Genomic DNA, 17005 nt, shown 5'->3' with positions numbered 1-17005 from the left:
ACACACACACACACACACACACACACACACAGTGTTAGCCAGCGAGTCGGGGCGCTGGCTAACACTCGCAGGGTTCCACTAGGAAACATACATACCCAAGAAAGTGGATGGCCAAATGGCGCCGTGGTAGCTCAATTGGTAGAGCATCACAAGCGAAGTGCGAAGGTTATGGGTGCGATCCCCCCCTGCGGCAAGTTTTTTCTCATCCACTTTCTTTTCCATTAATTTGTCGTTTCTTTATTTCATTTATTAAGCACAAGTAATTTCCCCGATGTTGTCCTTGGTGTCAGTGTTTGTCGGCTTGTTATGATATGACTAATAAAAATCGAGCCCCTCGGTTAGCCCGTTTTCTACTCGTTTATGATGGACGGAGAAATTTCTTGTTGGGTAGACAGAGGAATCTCAATGCATTTACCATATATACATTTATCTACGTATTATTGCAGGGAAGGGACAGAGAGGGGGACGGGGTTAATAGAAGATCATGATGTCATAATTATCTTGCAGCAAAGGTGTGGTGGGCTATTGGCTACACCGATAGTGATGTCGTTTCTCTCTCGCAGCACAGCGTGCGTGCAGCAGGCTCTCTCCGACTTCCCTATAGGTTGAAAAATGTGTCCCTGTATTTAATTAAATGAAATGTGCAGCCCCGATGTGTCACTTGGTAACTACAGTGCATAACCGAGTCATAAGTACAATGATTAATGCATTACAAAACACAAATGAGTAACATAATTTAGAGAGGCTTTAATTGATCCGCTAGATTCCCACAATGAACTACTCATTGCGCTTTCAATGATGGTGGTCTTTCGAAGCGCGATGTGTGGCATTCCAAATAAACAATAAGACAAACCCAAGCGAAACGTATGCCTAACCTCATTAAGAAACAAGGACATGACAAGACTTGAATAAACCGTCGGGAGTGTGTTGCTTCCCGGCGCGAGCACCACACTTCCGTGTTATCACTATTGGCAATAAGTCATCGCGTTTTCGACAAGCGTGAGTACCGAAAAAAAGTGCATGTTGTTGTGGGGCTATAAAAAATTGGCTGTGGTTTAGTTCTGGTTAAACCTGGTTGAATTGCGAAAGCAACGTTGCAACCTCTTTCTCTCATTCTTCCTAGAATTTAACTTAGAATTTAACTTTTCCGAAGCAGTAGAGCAACTAGATTCAGATATAGACTCTTTGTCGATAACTTCCATGGCGAGACTGATCAACCAAAGCGCAGCGCACCGCTATATTTCCCAGTGAAGCCGCCACGGAGCGAGCGCAAGGCGAGGAGGTCGTCATATCAACGGAGAGACCACCTGTTAGGGCTCAACCATACGTACGCGCTCCAATGCGCTCGCACGCGCCGCACCACGCCTGGGCGCGTACGGCGTCAGGCGCGGAGGCTGTTTCGCGTGTAGGCGCGCGGCGGCGTCGAGACCTACAACCGCTAGGTTTTTTGCGCCCGCGCCGGAAGCTGCCGCTCGCGTCAGTAGCATGACGCACCTCACGTGACCACGGCGAGCCAACGTGACTTCCGAACGACTCTTCGCGCGACGTTCAGGCATGCTCCAAGGTTGCATGCTCCTTCAGTACCTCCTTGTTGGCTGTGCGTGTTGAAATCGTTCATGGCAGGTACGGAAATTTTCAGCCGTGAAGGCTGTATTAATAATGAAGCTTTAATAGCTGAAGTTCAATGTCGCCAACCACTGTGGATGGCCTCTCATAAGCAACATAAAGACCGCAACCTCAAAGCGGCACTTTGGAAAGAAGTGACGGCCGCCGTCCTGCCAGACATCAACATCCAAGGTAAGCACGAGATTATGCAGCTTCCACGTGAATAATCAATTACTAAGCAGTCTTGCATTTTTCTGCGCAGTGGGACTGGAGTTGGTGCAGAAAAGATGGAAGTCGCTACGTGATAAGTTCCGCCGCATCTTCAACGCCATAAAGACACAAAAGAGCGGCGCCGGCGCCGACGAAGTCGAGTCGGTCGACACAGCATGGCCCTTTTTTGAGTTGTTGCTGTTTTTAAAGGACACCATGGTGACGAGACCGTAAGCTTGACATTATTGTTGTTGCGAACATTTTGCTGGCCAAAGGAAACCCACCTTGATTACATCTATGTCAGTGAGATGAGGTGCTTGTTTCTTCCGAATGGGCAATTAACCTCATCGTAGAGCGAGATAGTAAGCCTTTTACCGGCTAATAATTTTGAGATATACTTTGCTAAGCCTACTGCCATGAACGATGGTAATGGGCATTTAAATGTAACAAATTTCAGTGTGCAATAAGTGGTTTTTGCGGTGGAGGCGCGTACAAAGGAAGGGGGGCCATCCTGTGCTTGGGTATGCAGCAGTGGTGCAGCCAGGAATTACGAGGGGAACAGGGTCCGGCAATTAATCAGGGTAGGGGAGTGGTGGGGAGGGCCTTGTGCTCGGTGTTGCTACATCCGTATTTTTTGGCTATGCTGATACCCACGCCTGCTCACTGAAGTAAACAAAATGAGGGGGAAAATTGGCAATTCAACGTTTATGCAAGCAAGCTGTAATATACAGGTGGCCTTCATTGTAAATACCACATGCCTAGGCTGTGAATTATATAGTTTTCGGAGTTATCACAGTTCAATTTCACTTGTGAACTAATGGCAAGGGTTTTCACATCTCCATGTTATAGCATGTGGTGCCGCTTTGATCGTAGTAATTCCCTTAAATCATGAATATGATGTGCATGGCTATGTTTCATGTATGCTTGCGAAATTGCTTACTTATATATGCAAGTTACTACTAGTATGGCATTTTTACTGCGATTAGACACTTTACAAGGAATATATATTTTCTTTTACAGATACACCGACATGCACAAAAATATTTTGATGCACCTTTACTTGTATTTTTATTTTGCATTTCTCTTTTGCACAATGCATGGTAATACGGATCACATTAGTGAATGACAACTTTAACGTTATGAAAGTGCTAGTATTGTTCATAACAGTTTTACAGTGTGTGAGGCTATAACAATAATGAAGAGCAAGAAAAACACTGAAATGGTTTCACTTTGTTTTATTGCAATGTTACAAAACGTCACAACATAGAAAACATGCACTTTTTCTTGTGTGCAGCACTTCAGGCAATTATGTAGTGGCTGCAAGCCCGAGAGAGGCGAGCCATCAGCTGGACGCAAGTGAGCCACTAGGAGAGAACCAGCAGCACAGTAGTGCAGAAAAACTTTTAATGGGCATTGCCCAATTTGAAGACCAGGACTTGGAGGAGCAATCAGATTTTTCTGATTTGGTGTCAGCATCCCAAGTCTCATCAGCCTCGATGTCATCCCCAGCGCCAGCCTCAACATCATCCCCAGCGCCAGCCTCGATGTCATCCCCAGCGCCAGCCTCGACGTCTACGGCACAAGGAGCGGCTGCCCCAAGTCACCAGGGAGCCGCTAGTCAAAGGCTGCAAAAAAAAAGGAAGAGAAGGCTGAGTGAAGACGCCCTTGTCACTGAAATGGGCGAACTGTCAAAGACCCTCAAGGCTTGCCCTTTAGAGGACGAATACTACCACATGGCAATGAATATAGGAAAGTTCCTGAAAAAAGTGCCAGAGGAAAAGCAACTCGACTTTCAGATCGAGTTGCTGCAACTAATAAAGAAGTATTCAGAGTGATGAAGGGTCTGTTGCACTTTTCTTAACATGAAAAATGTTTTACATGTCTTCACCAAGAATTCTAGCATGTACGAGCATCACAGAAATGTCTTGAAAAGACAAGGCTCGTTTTCTAGCCCCCCAGGAGATGGCACTATTTTGATATTCTCTCAGCATTGTGCTCATACTGTCTGTGGTAACAACACAGTTTCGTCGCATGGATTCCCTTTAACGTTCGACTGCTGTATACTGCTTCGCCTTGAATGGCGCCAATTAACAATGCTGTTAAGTGCAGCAGAAAGGCAGTGAAGTTCATGGGCAAATGTAACACGTTTCACTTTCATGTTATGAGTGATTCCTATGAAAGAAGGATTAACCAATGTTTCTACAACGCTACAATTACATTTAAGCATTGACAGCCATGCTAACAGCAAGTAGTATTTTATCATAAGTTTTCAATGCATTTGCTGGCGTGCACACATCTCGTTCCCCTTTAACAGATAGCAGGCTAGCGGGCTTGCTTCAGGCTACATTCGCTGATATTCCTCAGTTAAATCTTCCTCTCACTGTGAAGAGGATATTTTGTACAGGCACAGCCCAAAGTGTGGGATATCTAATTAAGCATTCTTAAAAGTGAAGTATCGTGGGAAGCAATTGTTTTGAAGGACAATAAGCAATGTTTCTGCATGTATATACTGGTTTTCCTGCATACAAGTAACAAAACAAATAATTCACCATAATTGATCACAGGTTCTAAAGTAAGTATACCTTGTCCAGCCATCTAGAGTTAATGCAAAATGAAAGGCCACTGAAAGCAGGAGCTTTGATGTCGGGTGCGAGCGCTTATTGAATTTAAGCATAGCTCTCTCAAAACAAATTACCTATGCTATGCCTAGGCTCCAGGTTAATTTTGAGCACCTAAGTTCCTTAATGGCCACCCAGTGCATAGTGCACCGGTTTTGCATTTTGCAGCCGAGAGGCAATCTCACGCACATTAGGCTTAGCAGAGCAACGCAAAAGCCACTCCACCACCATGACGGGTAGTTCCTTTAACTATAGAAACAGAATAAGAAGTCATTTCCATTTCATGATTGGCAGTGAGCTTCTAGAATGTTTGCAAGAATACCTGAAGAATGTCATCATGAAAAGTTACAGAAGAATAAAAATGCCTTAAGGCCCATATGGCAGGCATTACCAAATTATGACTGCCAGGTTACTGCTACCAATGAAACAAAAGTGTGAAAACATTGAATACTAGTGGTACTAATACAAGGGATACAAACTTGGAGGTTCATAAACCAGCGCGAGTTGATGTGAAGTACTGTACAACGAGCGATGGAACGAAAAGTTAGGTCTAATGTTAAGAGGAAGGCAGGCGGTGGGGTCGCTATACGAGTTGACATTAAAGGAAGAATTGGAGCTGGGCAGGCTATGCTATGTGTAGAACATACAGCCAGCAGTCTATGAAAGTTAGAGTGTGTGCCAAGGGGAACACAGCCAAGGATGACAGAAAATTAGGGGTGTGATGATGTTAGGAAATGTGAATATAAAGCCTGAAATCAGCTAGCACAAGACAGGAGTAATTAAGGATGCCGAGAGAGGGGTTTGTCCTGTAGTGGACATAAAAAATGGCTGATGATGATCCTCATTTAGCAATGATGCACTGTGGCAGCGATTTTCAGCACAAAGGCAAGAGGACGTGAGGAGACTGTAGTAGGAAAATGATTGGACATCAGTTATACATTCTTAGCAGTGTACTGGAGATATGCATACACCTGCTCATGTTTATCACCATACCATTTGCTTAGAGGATAAAATATGCTTTTCAGAATTACTTGAACGTCACCATGTCCAAGTGGATCCATACAAATGTTTAATTTATGTTCTAATCTTTGTAATAGATTCCAGAGTTATTGCTGTCACTCTAAAGATATGTAAACCTTTGTGGCAAATATTATCCCCAGACAATCAGCCTATCCTGCTTACATATTCCCATCAAGATTGCAATGTTACATTGATAATGCACATGTTGTTCATGACTTGGAAGTACTAGGTACCCAGCGTTAAAGGAGGTGTACAAAACACACAGAAGCATTGTTGTTACGTGACAAGACAAGTGAAGGGGCACCAGCTTTTTTTTAAAGCTTAACACAAGAGAGCCTGCATGTGTGATGTAAATGTAACGAATAGATTTCTTTACTGTGAACCCATAAACTATGACATGAGGCTTTAGCCTTGTAACTTTCATAGCTCACCATCACTGAATTGTTAGATGTGTCTGCTCCCGTAGCCGCTTGAGAACTGCTTCTTTGGACACCCCAGGGAGATTCCATTGCCAAGGAACCTCCCCAGCACTGCTACAAAAGTATGCTGCGAAAAGGTTCCTGGCAGCTGCCGCATTACCAAGGTAGTTCCTGCAATGTGTTGCCTTTATCGGGAAGAACTGGGGTTCCGAGTTGTTTCCCGATGCTTGTTGGACACCTTGTCGCCACTGTCCTGCGACGAGGTTACCAAAGCTGTCCTCTGTATCGGTGAACTTGTGTGACTGTGGGTTGTGGACAGTGAGAAAATTGTGGAGAATACAAGCAGCCTTGATAACGAAGTCCACATTCTTCGGTTTCAAGTGGATGGTACGTAGCAGAATTCTCCATCTGGCCGCCGTTATCCCAAATGCGTTCTCTGCACAGCGCCTGGGGGAAAATTGAAACACCTTGAATGCCAATTTTAAAGAATACAAATACAGTTGAATCCCGCCACAACGAATACCGCTACGACGAATAATCCTTAATTCCCCGTCAGTATTTCATAGAAATTAATGCCCTAAGTTTCTCTGCACAATAAGTCATTTTTGGGGAGCGTTTCCACTTCAGCGAAATTTTAACTGTCAAAATCGAAACCGAAACAATTGTTATTGGCAAAAGAGAACTGATTCACGTGAAGAAATCCCGTGATTGTAGTTTCACCATTGTGGTATCAGTTATCAGTTCAGCACATGCCTATGACGTAGGACTGTCAATGCGATAGAAGCAGAGGTGCTCTCGAATAAAGCACATTCGTTCTTGCCCTGGCTTCCTGCGTCGTGGTCTTTCCTTGGCCACAACAGAACAATTGGTGACAAAGATGGGATGATGCTACGATTCTGAACCAAGCACCGGCGCAGCTGTTGCGGCTCAACGGACGGCTGGGCCACCATCCGAAGGCAAACATTTAAAAATGGCAATCCCTGTATCTTCGCAACTTTTCGGAAGCATGCCAGAGTTTAACCCAAGAAGCGAGGATATCAAGTCGTATTTCGAGAGGTTTGAAAATTTTGTGGCACTTAACGAGGTTCAGGAGACAAAGAAGTTGAGGTTGTTCTTGAGCGTAATAGGCAGCACAGTGCACAGAGAGCTGAAGAAAATTTTAGTTCCTGACAGCCCTACTGACAAGACCTTCTTGGAAATAGTGTACTAGAACAACACTTCAGCCCAGAGTATTTAGTAATAGTCGAGCATTACAAGTTCAACAAGCACACGCAGCAGGAAGGAGAATGCTTCGAAGACTTCATGACGGAGCTTAAACGTCTGGAGCGCAATTGAGAGTTCAAGGCGTTTCTGAATGATGCCTTGAGGGATCAACTAGTGGTAGGATTACACGACCAAGAGACTCGAAGGATATTGTTCGCAACAGAAGACTTTACCTTTGAAAAGGCATGAATGATTGCGCTCGAAAAAGAACTTGCTGCAAGGCAAAAAAGGGGCTGCATTGCCAGGCTGAACGCTCGACTGACATAAATGTGGTAAACGAGGGAAAGCGGAAACGAAAGCCAGGCCGTTGGGGCGTAAAAAAAGAAGGGGGCACAAGCAGACTGCTTGTTAAAGCTGCGGGAAAGGGCACAATTCAGACAGGTGCTGGTACTGCAACACAAGGGTGGTCTCCACAAACTAAGATAATCGGTCTTGTATGTTGCTTACTTTGCCTACTACATGTAATAGTGACATGAGGGATTGAATGCCACATACCTTGCTCGGCTTAGCCTATAGTTGAAGACCCGTCTTTCATCATCAAGCTGCCTGGCTGGATAAGGACGAAGAAAATCCTCTCTCAGCTGAAAGGCCTCGTCGCCTACGAAGGCATATGGTGCATTTGTTGCAGAGCCAGGAAGCCGATTCAGTGATGGTATATCCAAGTCTCCTTGAGTGAGGGCACGTCCAAACTCTGAGTTTTTGAATGTGCCACCATCACTGAGGCGACCCTCGGCTCCCACATCGATGAGGGTGTACTTGCAGTCACTGTCGACCACAGCCATTAGGACCACAGAGAATGTGCCCTGCAATTATGAGCACAAAGCACACAATCAATACCAGTGCAATAATTGTGACAGCTGCACCAATCTGAATAAGCACAATATCGGTATATCTCATTGAAGTGCAAAAGCAGCTGCCCATATTGTGAAGCCTAGAATCCCGGTAGAACAGTTTGTGTAAAATTTCATCGTAATGTATGACTGAGGAAGTAAAAACATCTCACACCAAGTGCATCCATTCTCCTGTCTTTGTGATTGTTGTCTGCATGCCAGTAAACGGTTATGGCATGTACAAAGTAATGGAAAGTTTATTGAGCGACTTGAAAGTAATCACAGTTGATAAATGGTCTCTGGCACTAGCACTAATACAAGCACTTGAAATTGTTAAACGTCCTTAGTCACCTGCGCCACCAGGTGGCTGCACCGTGCAGACCATTCACATTTGCCCTTCTGCTCATCTCGTGGCTCATCCCAGCACAGTCAAGCGGCCAGACCCTGTCCCCTTGCGCGTGCGTTTGCCCTAATACTGGACTCGCGGTTTGCAGGTCGCTAGGTTCGCAGTCCACAAGGCAACAAAGTCGAATCATAGTGCTCGCGAAAAGACTGAGACCGACTCTGACTGCGGAGCTCTTGTCAAAATGGAGTACGTTGTAACACAAGCAGACGACACTTGCTGTGTGCCGGAAGTGCTGAAGTGTACTAAAAAACTATTCTTGTGTATTCTCTTTAAGTTATTTTCTTTTTACAAAAACAAAGTAACTAACATTCCAACTATTACGAGCATCATTTGTTCACCATAAAGTTGGAAAAATTATCGACCACGCGCCCTGGTCAGCCAATCAGATAGCTCGCCCATGTGACGTAATATGGGTTATTTGCATCATATGGGTAGGGGCGGCTTAAAATTCCGCCGAGCAGTGTGCTGCGATCGGCAGCGATGTGTATTTTTAAAGCCCTATAATAAATTACACGCTTTACGCAGAGCACTTAGATGTGTCAATTAATGATCAGAAGAACCTACTCTAACGACTCGGTACGTTTGTAGAAAATCGCCAAAATCGTTTCAGGGTGCCTTTAAGCTCTCACAGCTAACATCTTTTCGCATATGGTTTCCCACAACATAGCTTCACGCTGCTTTTCGATTCTTGTGATATGTTGCAATTAAAAATTCCCAAGACAGTTTTAAGAGAACGGTTAAAAAAAACATACGAGAAGGTAAGCACAGCAGCTTGTGAACCCGCTCCTATAATACCTCTACCCAGGTCTGTTTGTAAATGTATGTATGTTTTCTTGCGTTTGTCAATTTCTTTATTTCCCACATTTCTTTATATTTCAGTTTTTCTTAGTTTTCGCGTTTGTGTGCCTGATTGCATGCATGTTCGCGCATACTCTTATATCTGTCCTCTTATTTGATATTAGCATTTGTTTTGCTAGTTTTCTTTCAGCAAAGTACACATTTTCATTAACGAATCTCATTCAAAGCGCTAACTCCTGTGCACAGCAGGGCTGGCCTCTTCCATCTCATTAAAACATTTCTCACTGGTCTACCTCGTCTTCTCAATCTGGCTACTCGCTGTGTTTTCTGTCCTTGCTTCTCGTGTTGTTGCTTCAATGTGTTTAAACAACTTCCTCAAAAGAAATGTTGATCGTCTATGAAAACAAAAAGGTTTAGAGATACATTTTCTTAAAAGCGTCATGTGGGTTGCACAGTAACTTTGCCTCTTACCTCATGCATTCAGTCTTAGTAAACAGATGGTTTCGCTGCCCATCACATATGATGGTAAAAGTTTTCAACACGAATAACATTGTGCAGTGGGGAGTCGTTTCCTGCCTGACACTTTCATTGTTGCAAAGACATTTTTCAGTGAATGGAGCCCAGCGAAGCAGTGCACTGAGAGCTTTTGCAACTTTCAACATTTATTACTTCACAAATGTCATTGTCTGAACCTGGCTGTCCATCACTATGACAATGGCTTGTGAATGAAATAATTGCCTCAATAAAACACATTCGACATCACTCAGCATATTTTAGCACAAACAATGCTAGCAGAGCTATTCAGGGTGAATAATTGTGATTACATTGGTTTTACGTGCCCGGTCAGATAAACAAATACAACAATGGCTGCGGCATGACTGTGATTTGATGTGCAGACTGCGAACGGTGCCTTTCAAGCGTGCCCTCAACTACTGCTATAATGGTTACCCGAATGAGTATTTTGGGCCTAAGCTAATGATGTTTGATAATTGTTCTTATTCGCAAAACTTGCCTGGACCAGGTAACCAAAATAAGCAATGCCACCACATGAATGTGTTTTTGCATGCAAGCTGCCAACAGTGGCTGTCATTTTCGCGTTGATTGCTGCTGTTTCACCAACAGTGGCGACAGCTTGACTGCGCTTTGACGTGCAGACTGCTAATGGTGGCTTTCAAGCGTGCCTTCGACTACCCAAATGAGTATTTTGGGCCTGACTAAGCTAATGATGTTTTATAATTGTTCTTATTCGCAAAACTTGCCTGGGCCAGGTAACCAAAATGAATGCGACCACATGAATGTGCTTTTTGCATGCAAACTGATAAAAGTGGTTGTCAATTTCGCATTGACTACTGCTGTTTCACCTACAATGGCTACGACATGGCTGCACTTTGAAGTGCAGATACTAAGGGTGCCTTTCAAGCGTGCCCCGACGACTGTTATTTCATCACAGGGCCCGTCATGCTCGTAGGTGGCTGCCCAATAGAGTATTTTGGGCCTTCTGACATTGGCATTATTCATCTCAATGGGCTGAAAAAAACAATAGGGGCAGCACAACTGCACGCAAAGCACAGTATGCTTTGGCGTGCTGGCTGCTAAGAGTGGCTGTCACTTTTACGTTGACTACTGCTTTTTCGTGTGAAGCTGGACAGTGGCTGCCCGAATGAGCATTTTGGGCCCCACATAGTTATTCAGGGTTAATAACTGTACTTGCATTCAGATTTTCCAGCATTTCAGCACGTTTCCATGCCAAATCTTATATTGAGCACGATCTGTTCAGGACGATGCTTTTTCAGAATTGGGCATCCCTTCCATTAAAAGAAATATGTCACCAAATGGACTGCTTATTTTTTTTAGAGGTTGTGGGAGAATGCTTGGCTGCTGTGAACCCACCGCAACCAACCTAAAGTTGTATCCAACTATAGAATATGTTCACATTTCTTGATTGATTGTGTAGATGTTCACTGTTATATGCATACGATTCGTTTTTTTGTTCTTGCTGTTCGTGCTTGCTACCACCCTGTATGCTTTGTAATGTTTGTTCTCTTTGCACCCGCTATAATGCCTTGAGGCGCTATGGGTATGATGTAAACATAATAAAATTTGGGGAATAAAATAGAAAATAAGGCCAAAAGCTTAACAGGATTCTGCTGAACCATTACTTTGTAATAAATGAAATTTATGAGTCATTTGTTCTGCTTTGGCACTGAGTATTTGAAAGTGCCTCTCCACCCGTGCAAATACCAATGTTACCAGGTGATCTGAGTAATGTGCTCATCTGGTCAAATGCAAGTAAACAAAGGTAATGCTACCTTGTAGTTGAAGTAGACGCTGCCAGAGTTAGGAGGGCTAACAATGGCAACATGTTTGCCGTCCACAGCACCTAGGCAGTTTGGGAACTGCCATCGCATCGAAAAGCCCTGGGCTATCTTCTCCCACTCAGCTCTGCTGGGTACCTAAAAGAGTTGCACAGAATCATCAGTGCTCCACTACACCACACAGTAGCTGATTTGATGTCTGCAAATATGGGATGCTGTTTTGAAATATGATCTCAAAAGTTCGAATGATACATGGGAATGATTTGAGGCGAATACGGCAAAGTTGCTTACAAGTCATAATCAGAATAAACAGTTTCGAGAAATTTTTTGTGCAGGGGCCAAGGGAAAAAAATTTATGTGAGCACTTTTCTAAGTCACCATTCATGAAAAAGCATGGTGGTGACAGGCGTACTCACTCTTACAAGCCACTCAGTGGATGCAAGGGCAGTGAATTCGCAATTTGCAGTTTCCTTATCAACAAAGCAAAAATAACAAATTGTGCCAGTGAGCACCATGAAGAGAGGAAAGGCAATGAAGATAAATAGTGACATAATAAAGATATATGGTTTCACACTGGATAGTCGCCAATTAAAAATTTTATGGGGCAGACAATGAGGCTGCAGGAGCCAATGTCGTCTAGAAAAAGGTTCACGGTCATATTTGCAGCCCTTGAACAACATCTGCATCATTTCTAAACAGAGCAGTCACCCACAAAAGCTTACGAGGCAGGGGTTTCACGACAAAGGGGAGTTTCTGCTCTGGTAAAGCGCAATGCTTCCAATTCAATGGATCACAGTGTAGACAGCAAAATTTACTACGGATCGAAGCTTTTAATTAGAGGCTATGTGCACGGGCTTCGCGGAAATGTAGTCATGAGTAGCGACGCACATTGCGGTGCATAGCTGAGTATGTGTACGGGGTGATCATTTTAAGTGTTCCTGAATTTTTAAACATCGTCTTTGAAAGATAGAAGAATTCTTGTCCTTAGGCTGGATTATTCGAAGAGGCAGACGTTACTAGCATGAAAACAGATATTCAACTTATTAAGAAAAACTTGCAAGTTAACTTCCTAACTTTAATGCACATATTGCAATTTATGAAATGTGCTGGTGATTTTAAGACATATCCTTTTAAAGTTAATCACCCGGATAACACCAGTTTCGAGAAATTATTTCCAAAGTGTGGGACGAAATACATTGGAGTTTGTTACTTCTGCGTGGAAGAGTGCAATCTGAAGGCGAGTTTGATGAGACATGAAGCGGTATGAGACTTGGAATAGAAGATGAAGAAGCGCAGGAGTCTGGGTTCAGGAGAAGAGAAGAAGGAAGTGAGAATAAAATGGTAGACAAGATGGACGCCAGTTCCATAGCAATACTTTCCGTCTATTGTATCCTTTAACTAGGAACGCTACAAGACATATCTCTAAACTGGTCTCATTCCGAAAATTAATTTAACGTGTACACACCTTCCAAACTCACCAGAGACAATTAGTAAATTGCCATATGTGGTGTAAATTAATTAACTGAGAAGTTGAATAGCCAATTTTGACTTCTCATGCAAGTAATGTCCGCCTCTCAATAATCCAGCTCAAGCACTAGAATTATGTTATCTACACCAGGCGACATTTAAAAATCCTGGGAAACTTAAAAATATTCTGCCCATGTTTTGGTGAAGCACACAACAAGTAGCACATCTCAGACACATTATGAAAGCATTCGCTTACCTTCATATAGTGATCCTTCAGTCGTGCCCAGAGGGACCGACATGTGACGTGTATGCACATTCGTGCAGTTTCAATGCCAACACGATACGCAAGCGCGACATTGCAGATATCTTGACCTGATGCCAGGTAACTGTAACACAGAGAAACAAAATCACAAAACATGTTTTTGAATATTTAGTTCCATTTATTACTACAACAATTAAGAATGTTTCTTTTTTGAAGTGCTGCTACCATTACAATCTTTAGGTGCCACTTTCTTTCGTGAACAAAGAACAAAAGTGCTCTTGTAAAAGTGCCTCGTATAGTCTAATATGGTACTGCTAGTTGAGTAATTTTTTCTTCAATTATTGATACCACATTTTAGTGTCTTCTTACACATGTATCTTAACCTTCCACATTCTATGCCGTTCCGGTGGCTCCTTTCTTTTTTTACTCGTAATGCTAAGGCAAGCAAGTTCCAGCAACAATTCCCAAGTTAGACGGGCCTCACCTAGCACTGCTTGTCATAATAGCTTGCAGGTGTTATAAGCTCAGTACAGGAAAAGTTGTGAAAATTAAATTAGGTGCTATGCAACGCATAACTGAAAAAAGAAAACGAAAAGACAACACAGAAAGACTTGTACCCAAGTTTCTTTGCCTCATATGCCCAGTTTTGTGCAGCAAACAGCCAATTAGTAAGTATGAAACTAGTCCCACAAGGTCTCCATTTGTAGAACGCTAATTGATAGCACAACACAGGCACTACTCGCTAGTGAAAGCACTACATACGAAGAACTGAATACATACGTACCTTAATGCTATTGCCAGCCGTTCAGCCGGCTCCAAGGGTTCTCTGATGAAGTTCTGACGAGTTAGGTCAGCTACAACAAATGTCAGCAATGTGTCAAACATCTGAGGCGTCATGCGGTAAAACTTGAAGAAGAAGGCGTGGTCGCCTTCACGCATACGGCGCATCTGTCAAAGGAGAAAAAAAAATTAGCTGTGAACAGGTTTTCCAGGCTGGTGCCCATGTCTGTGCAGCAAGTATGTCATTAAGTACGCCATACAAGTATGTCCCACAATGTTTTGGTGACATATTTCTAAAGTCTCACAACTCCTTCATTCTCGTGCAGCACTTAAGAGAAAAGTCACTACACAAGACCTTTCACGATGTCTGGAGCGTGCCAGAATCGGCGAGAGAGGACAGTTGATAGCCCCAGCACCACTAGGGCTCGGCGAGTCCGCAACCTACGGACCAGTCCGGGTTCCGTCCCCAATGCCCCGTTAGCCCCTTCGGATTATCGGAAGTGCCAGCAAAGATTACTGAATAATGCTACGTTGTTTACATTTAGTACTCGTCCAAATTTCCTCCAAAAAACCAGATTACACAACTGTATGGCGCTGAGCCTATCACGGACCCATTTTTCATCATTCCGACCGACATTGCAGCAACGACTTCGGTGTCAAGTATGTGCATGTGTATTCGGTAGCTAATTGCCTGGCTTGTTTGGTTCACAGGGAAAAAGAACAAAGTTACTTACTGCTGTGTAGTAAAGTCCTTCTTGCTTGCGTGCTGCAAACACGGGCCGAACCCACCATCGTCGCGGTTGCCGCAGGTACCGACGTCGCCTTCTCTTCAGCATTAGCAGCAACGTCATCATTTTCATGACAAGCAACACTTTCTTTTTTCTGGACAACGGTCTCATGATTGAACAGTTAGTACAAAGGTCGAAAGCTTGCAGCGCAGTTCGAAGTCTGGCACGCCGTACAACCACAACACGCGAGGCGCGTAGCACACGAGTGGTGCTATGCCGATGCTGCTGCTGGTTTCGCCGGGCTCACAATACTCATATTAAGTCGCAGTTGAGCTGAATGACCCACAAGGAGTCGTAAAATATGTTTCTGAAATATAGAAACAAATTTTAAGCTAAAATTATTGCGTTTTCTTGCAATATGTAACACATTGCTTAACGTGGTTGTTAAGCGAAGGCTAGACTGCCTTGAACATGGCAAGCTAGCAACACTGCGCCGCCGCGACGAGGCGCGCGGCTACGCGCGGCAACTCGTGCACCGTTTGGGTGCGCGCCCTCTTCCTCCGCCGGGCGCGACGGGACGTCGAGTCAGCGCGGCGCGTGCGAGCGCATTGGAGCGCGTACGTATGGTTGAGCCCTTAGGCGCGCCACCGGCTCGCGGGCCACGGCACACGCGACGAGCGCCCTCCCTTCTAGTGGCGGCGGGGAGCAAGCTGACGTCACGCGTCCCCACAGCAACGGAAAGAGCTGATGTCACACCACCTGCTAAGCGCAGCGCCGGCTCTGGGGGGGTGGGGGGTGGGGGGGCACGGCATACGCGACGAGCGGTTATACCTGGCGTAGTATTGTTTCGCAATAAAAAGTATGCGTACCTCTGCTATCGCAAACACCAGAGACCAGCGGAGCAGTGCCATATCACACGCAAGACACACGAGTGCCGGCAACGTCTCCCTACGTCGCCTGCCAAAGGCAATCTACTACAGCGTCCGCGAATCGCGGCGCCTCGGGCGCCGCGATCCACGTGGCGAACGCCGTAGTTAGCCGCCGCGGTTGTCTCCACTCTGTGCGGAGCAGCGGGCGAGGAGGACATCGAACTACCCTGGCAGCCGCTCGTAACATTAATGAGGACTGCCAGCTGTCGCGCATAGAGAGTCTATTAGGCCACGTCCTCCCTCTTTATCAACTTCCACTTCCCATTCCCTCTCCCCTTATGACTCTTTGCCGTGCTCCCTGTAAGGTTGCACAATCAAGCGTCTTTCCTTTGTTCAGATCACTGTTATCATCATCGCCGAAGAACGACCCTCCACCCTCGCTTGACTCCCCTGGTTCGCGCACCACAGGAGAGGGCATGCACCCGGGCCGCGTTCCTCGCTCGCGTGCGCGTCGCGCCTTCTGCCCCGCTAGGCTCCACCCACCCTCGCCCCGTCGCTATGCTGCCCGGTGCTATTTTTGTACTCTGCTTTCACATTCTCTTCGCTCGCTCTCCTCCAGCTCAGCGAAGCTGCAGCCGCAAAGAGAAACCCAGCACGGTTCAAACAGCTCCACTGTAAAACGTCACGAACTTGAGCCACTAAGATTCAGTACACGCCAAACTAAGTTTGTCGCAGTGGCCAAGCTCCTTTTGGCTATAGAATGATCGACATCTGGGCGAGTTGGTACTGGTTGAACATCTTGAAGGGGCAGCGCAAAAAGACGATGACAGAAGGCAGGAACAGCGCTGTCCAGTGTGTTCCTGCCTTCTGTCATCGTCTTTCTGCGCTGCCCCTTCAAGATGCTTTTTGCTAACTGCGTCACGACACGCGCGGCGAGCGTGCCTCAAAATTATCTCAATATGTGACTAAATTAATTACAGCCATGTCGAGGGTCAGAGAAAGCGTCAGGAATTTGTTCCATTAAGATTATGTACGCGCCAAACTAGGTGCCTCACAAGGCTGAGCTGCTTTTCGCTAGCTACGTCACAACATCAGGCGCGGCAAGCGTACCTCAATAGTTTGCCAAGAAGTAACGAAATTAATTACAATAATGCTCGGGATCAGAGAAAGCGCCAACACATGTTCAACTAAAATTAAGTTCACGCGAAACTGCGTCACACGGTTGAGCTGCTTTTCACTAACGGCGTCTCAGCCCCAGGCGCCGCAAGCGCGTCGAAAATATATCGCAATTACTTGCAATAGTGTGGGAGCCATAGAAAGCGTCGCAAACATTTCGCAGTGCGAGTCAAATTAACAGCGCCAGGATGAGGAGCTTTTTTCGCTGTGTCACACGTAAAGGTTCCGAGCCCTAAGCC

General features: G+C 45.0%; 3 protein-coding genes and 1 long non-coding RNA gene across 12 annotated transcripts in view; 2 read left to right on the top strand and 2 right to left on the bottom strand.

Moving 5' to 3' along the window:
- LOC139048115 (uncharacterized) overlaps window positions 1-17005 on the top strand; it is a 97432-nt gene that overhangs the window by 35977 nt on the left and 44450 nt on the right. The window lies entirely within an intron of this gene.
- LOC135903462 (cytochrome P450 2D15-like) overlaps window positions 1-17005 on the bottom strand; it is a 185885-nt gene that overhangs the window by 147210 nt on the left and 21670 nt on the right. The gene's annotated exons all lie outside the window — the stretch shown is intronic.
- On the top strand, window positions 1401-3248 carry LOC139048116 (uncharacterized). Its single transcript, XR_011507525.1, has 3 exons — window positions 1401-1797; window positions 1868-2045; window positions 3110-3248. It is a non-coding gene; the product is annotated as an uncharacterized lncRNA (long non-coding RNA).
- On the bottom strand, window positions 3202-15255 carry LOC139048114 (uncharacterized). Its single transcript, XM_070522579.1, has 7 exons — window positions 14728-15255; window positions 13998-14161; window positions 13208-13337; window positions 11479-11622; window positions 7631-7938; window positions 5885-6319; window positions 3202-3440 (listed from the first exon to the last, which is right to left on the bottom strand). Exons 1-6 carry the CDS (start codon window positions 14890-14892, stop codon window positions 5887-5889), a joined length of 1344 nt encoding a protein of 447 aa, XP_070378680.1. The 5' UTR covers window positions 14893-15255; the 3' UTR covers window positions 3202-3440; window positions 5885-5886.

Source organism: Dermacentor albipictus, chromosome 7, assembly GCF_038994185.2.
Source record: "Dermacentor albipictus isolate Rhodes 1998 colony chromosome 7, USDA_Dalb.pri_finalv2, whole genome shotgun sequence".
Lineage (NCBI taxonomy): Eukaryota > Metazoa > Arthropoda > Arachnida > Ixodida > Ixodidae > Dermacentor > Dermacentor albipictus.
The sequence above is the reverse complement of the archived record's forward strand: the minus strand, read 5'-3'. Positions and strand labels throughout refer to the sequence as shown.

Excerpts from the sequence above, each read along its gene's own strand:
- LOC139048114 (XM_070522579.1), bottom strand. The coding sequence starts at position 14,892 with ATGAGACCGTTGTCCAGAAAAAAGAAAGTGTTGCTTGTCATGAAAATG. Across the intron at positions 13,338-13,997 it reads CGGCTGGCAATAGCATTAAG|TTACCTGGCATCAGGTCAAG; the intron begins GTACGTATGTAT and ends TCTGTGTTACAG. Across the intron at positions 11,623-13,207 it reads TGAAGGATCACTATATGAAG|GTACCCAGCAGAGCTGAGTG; the intron begins GTAAGCGAATGC and ends CAACTCTTTTAG.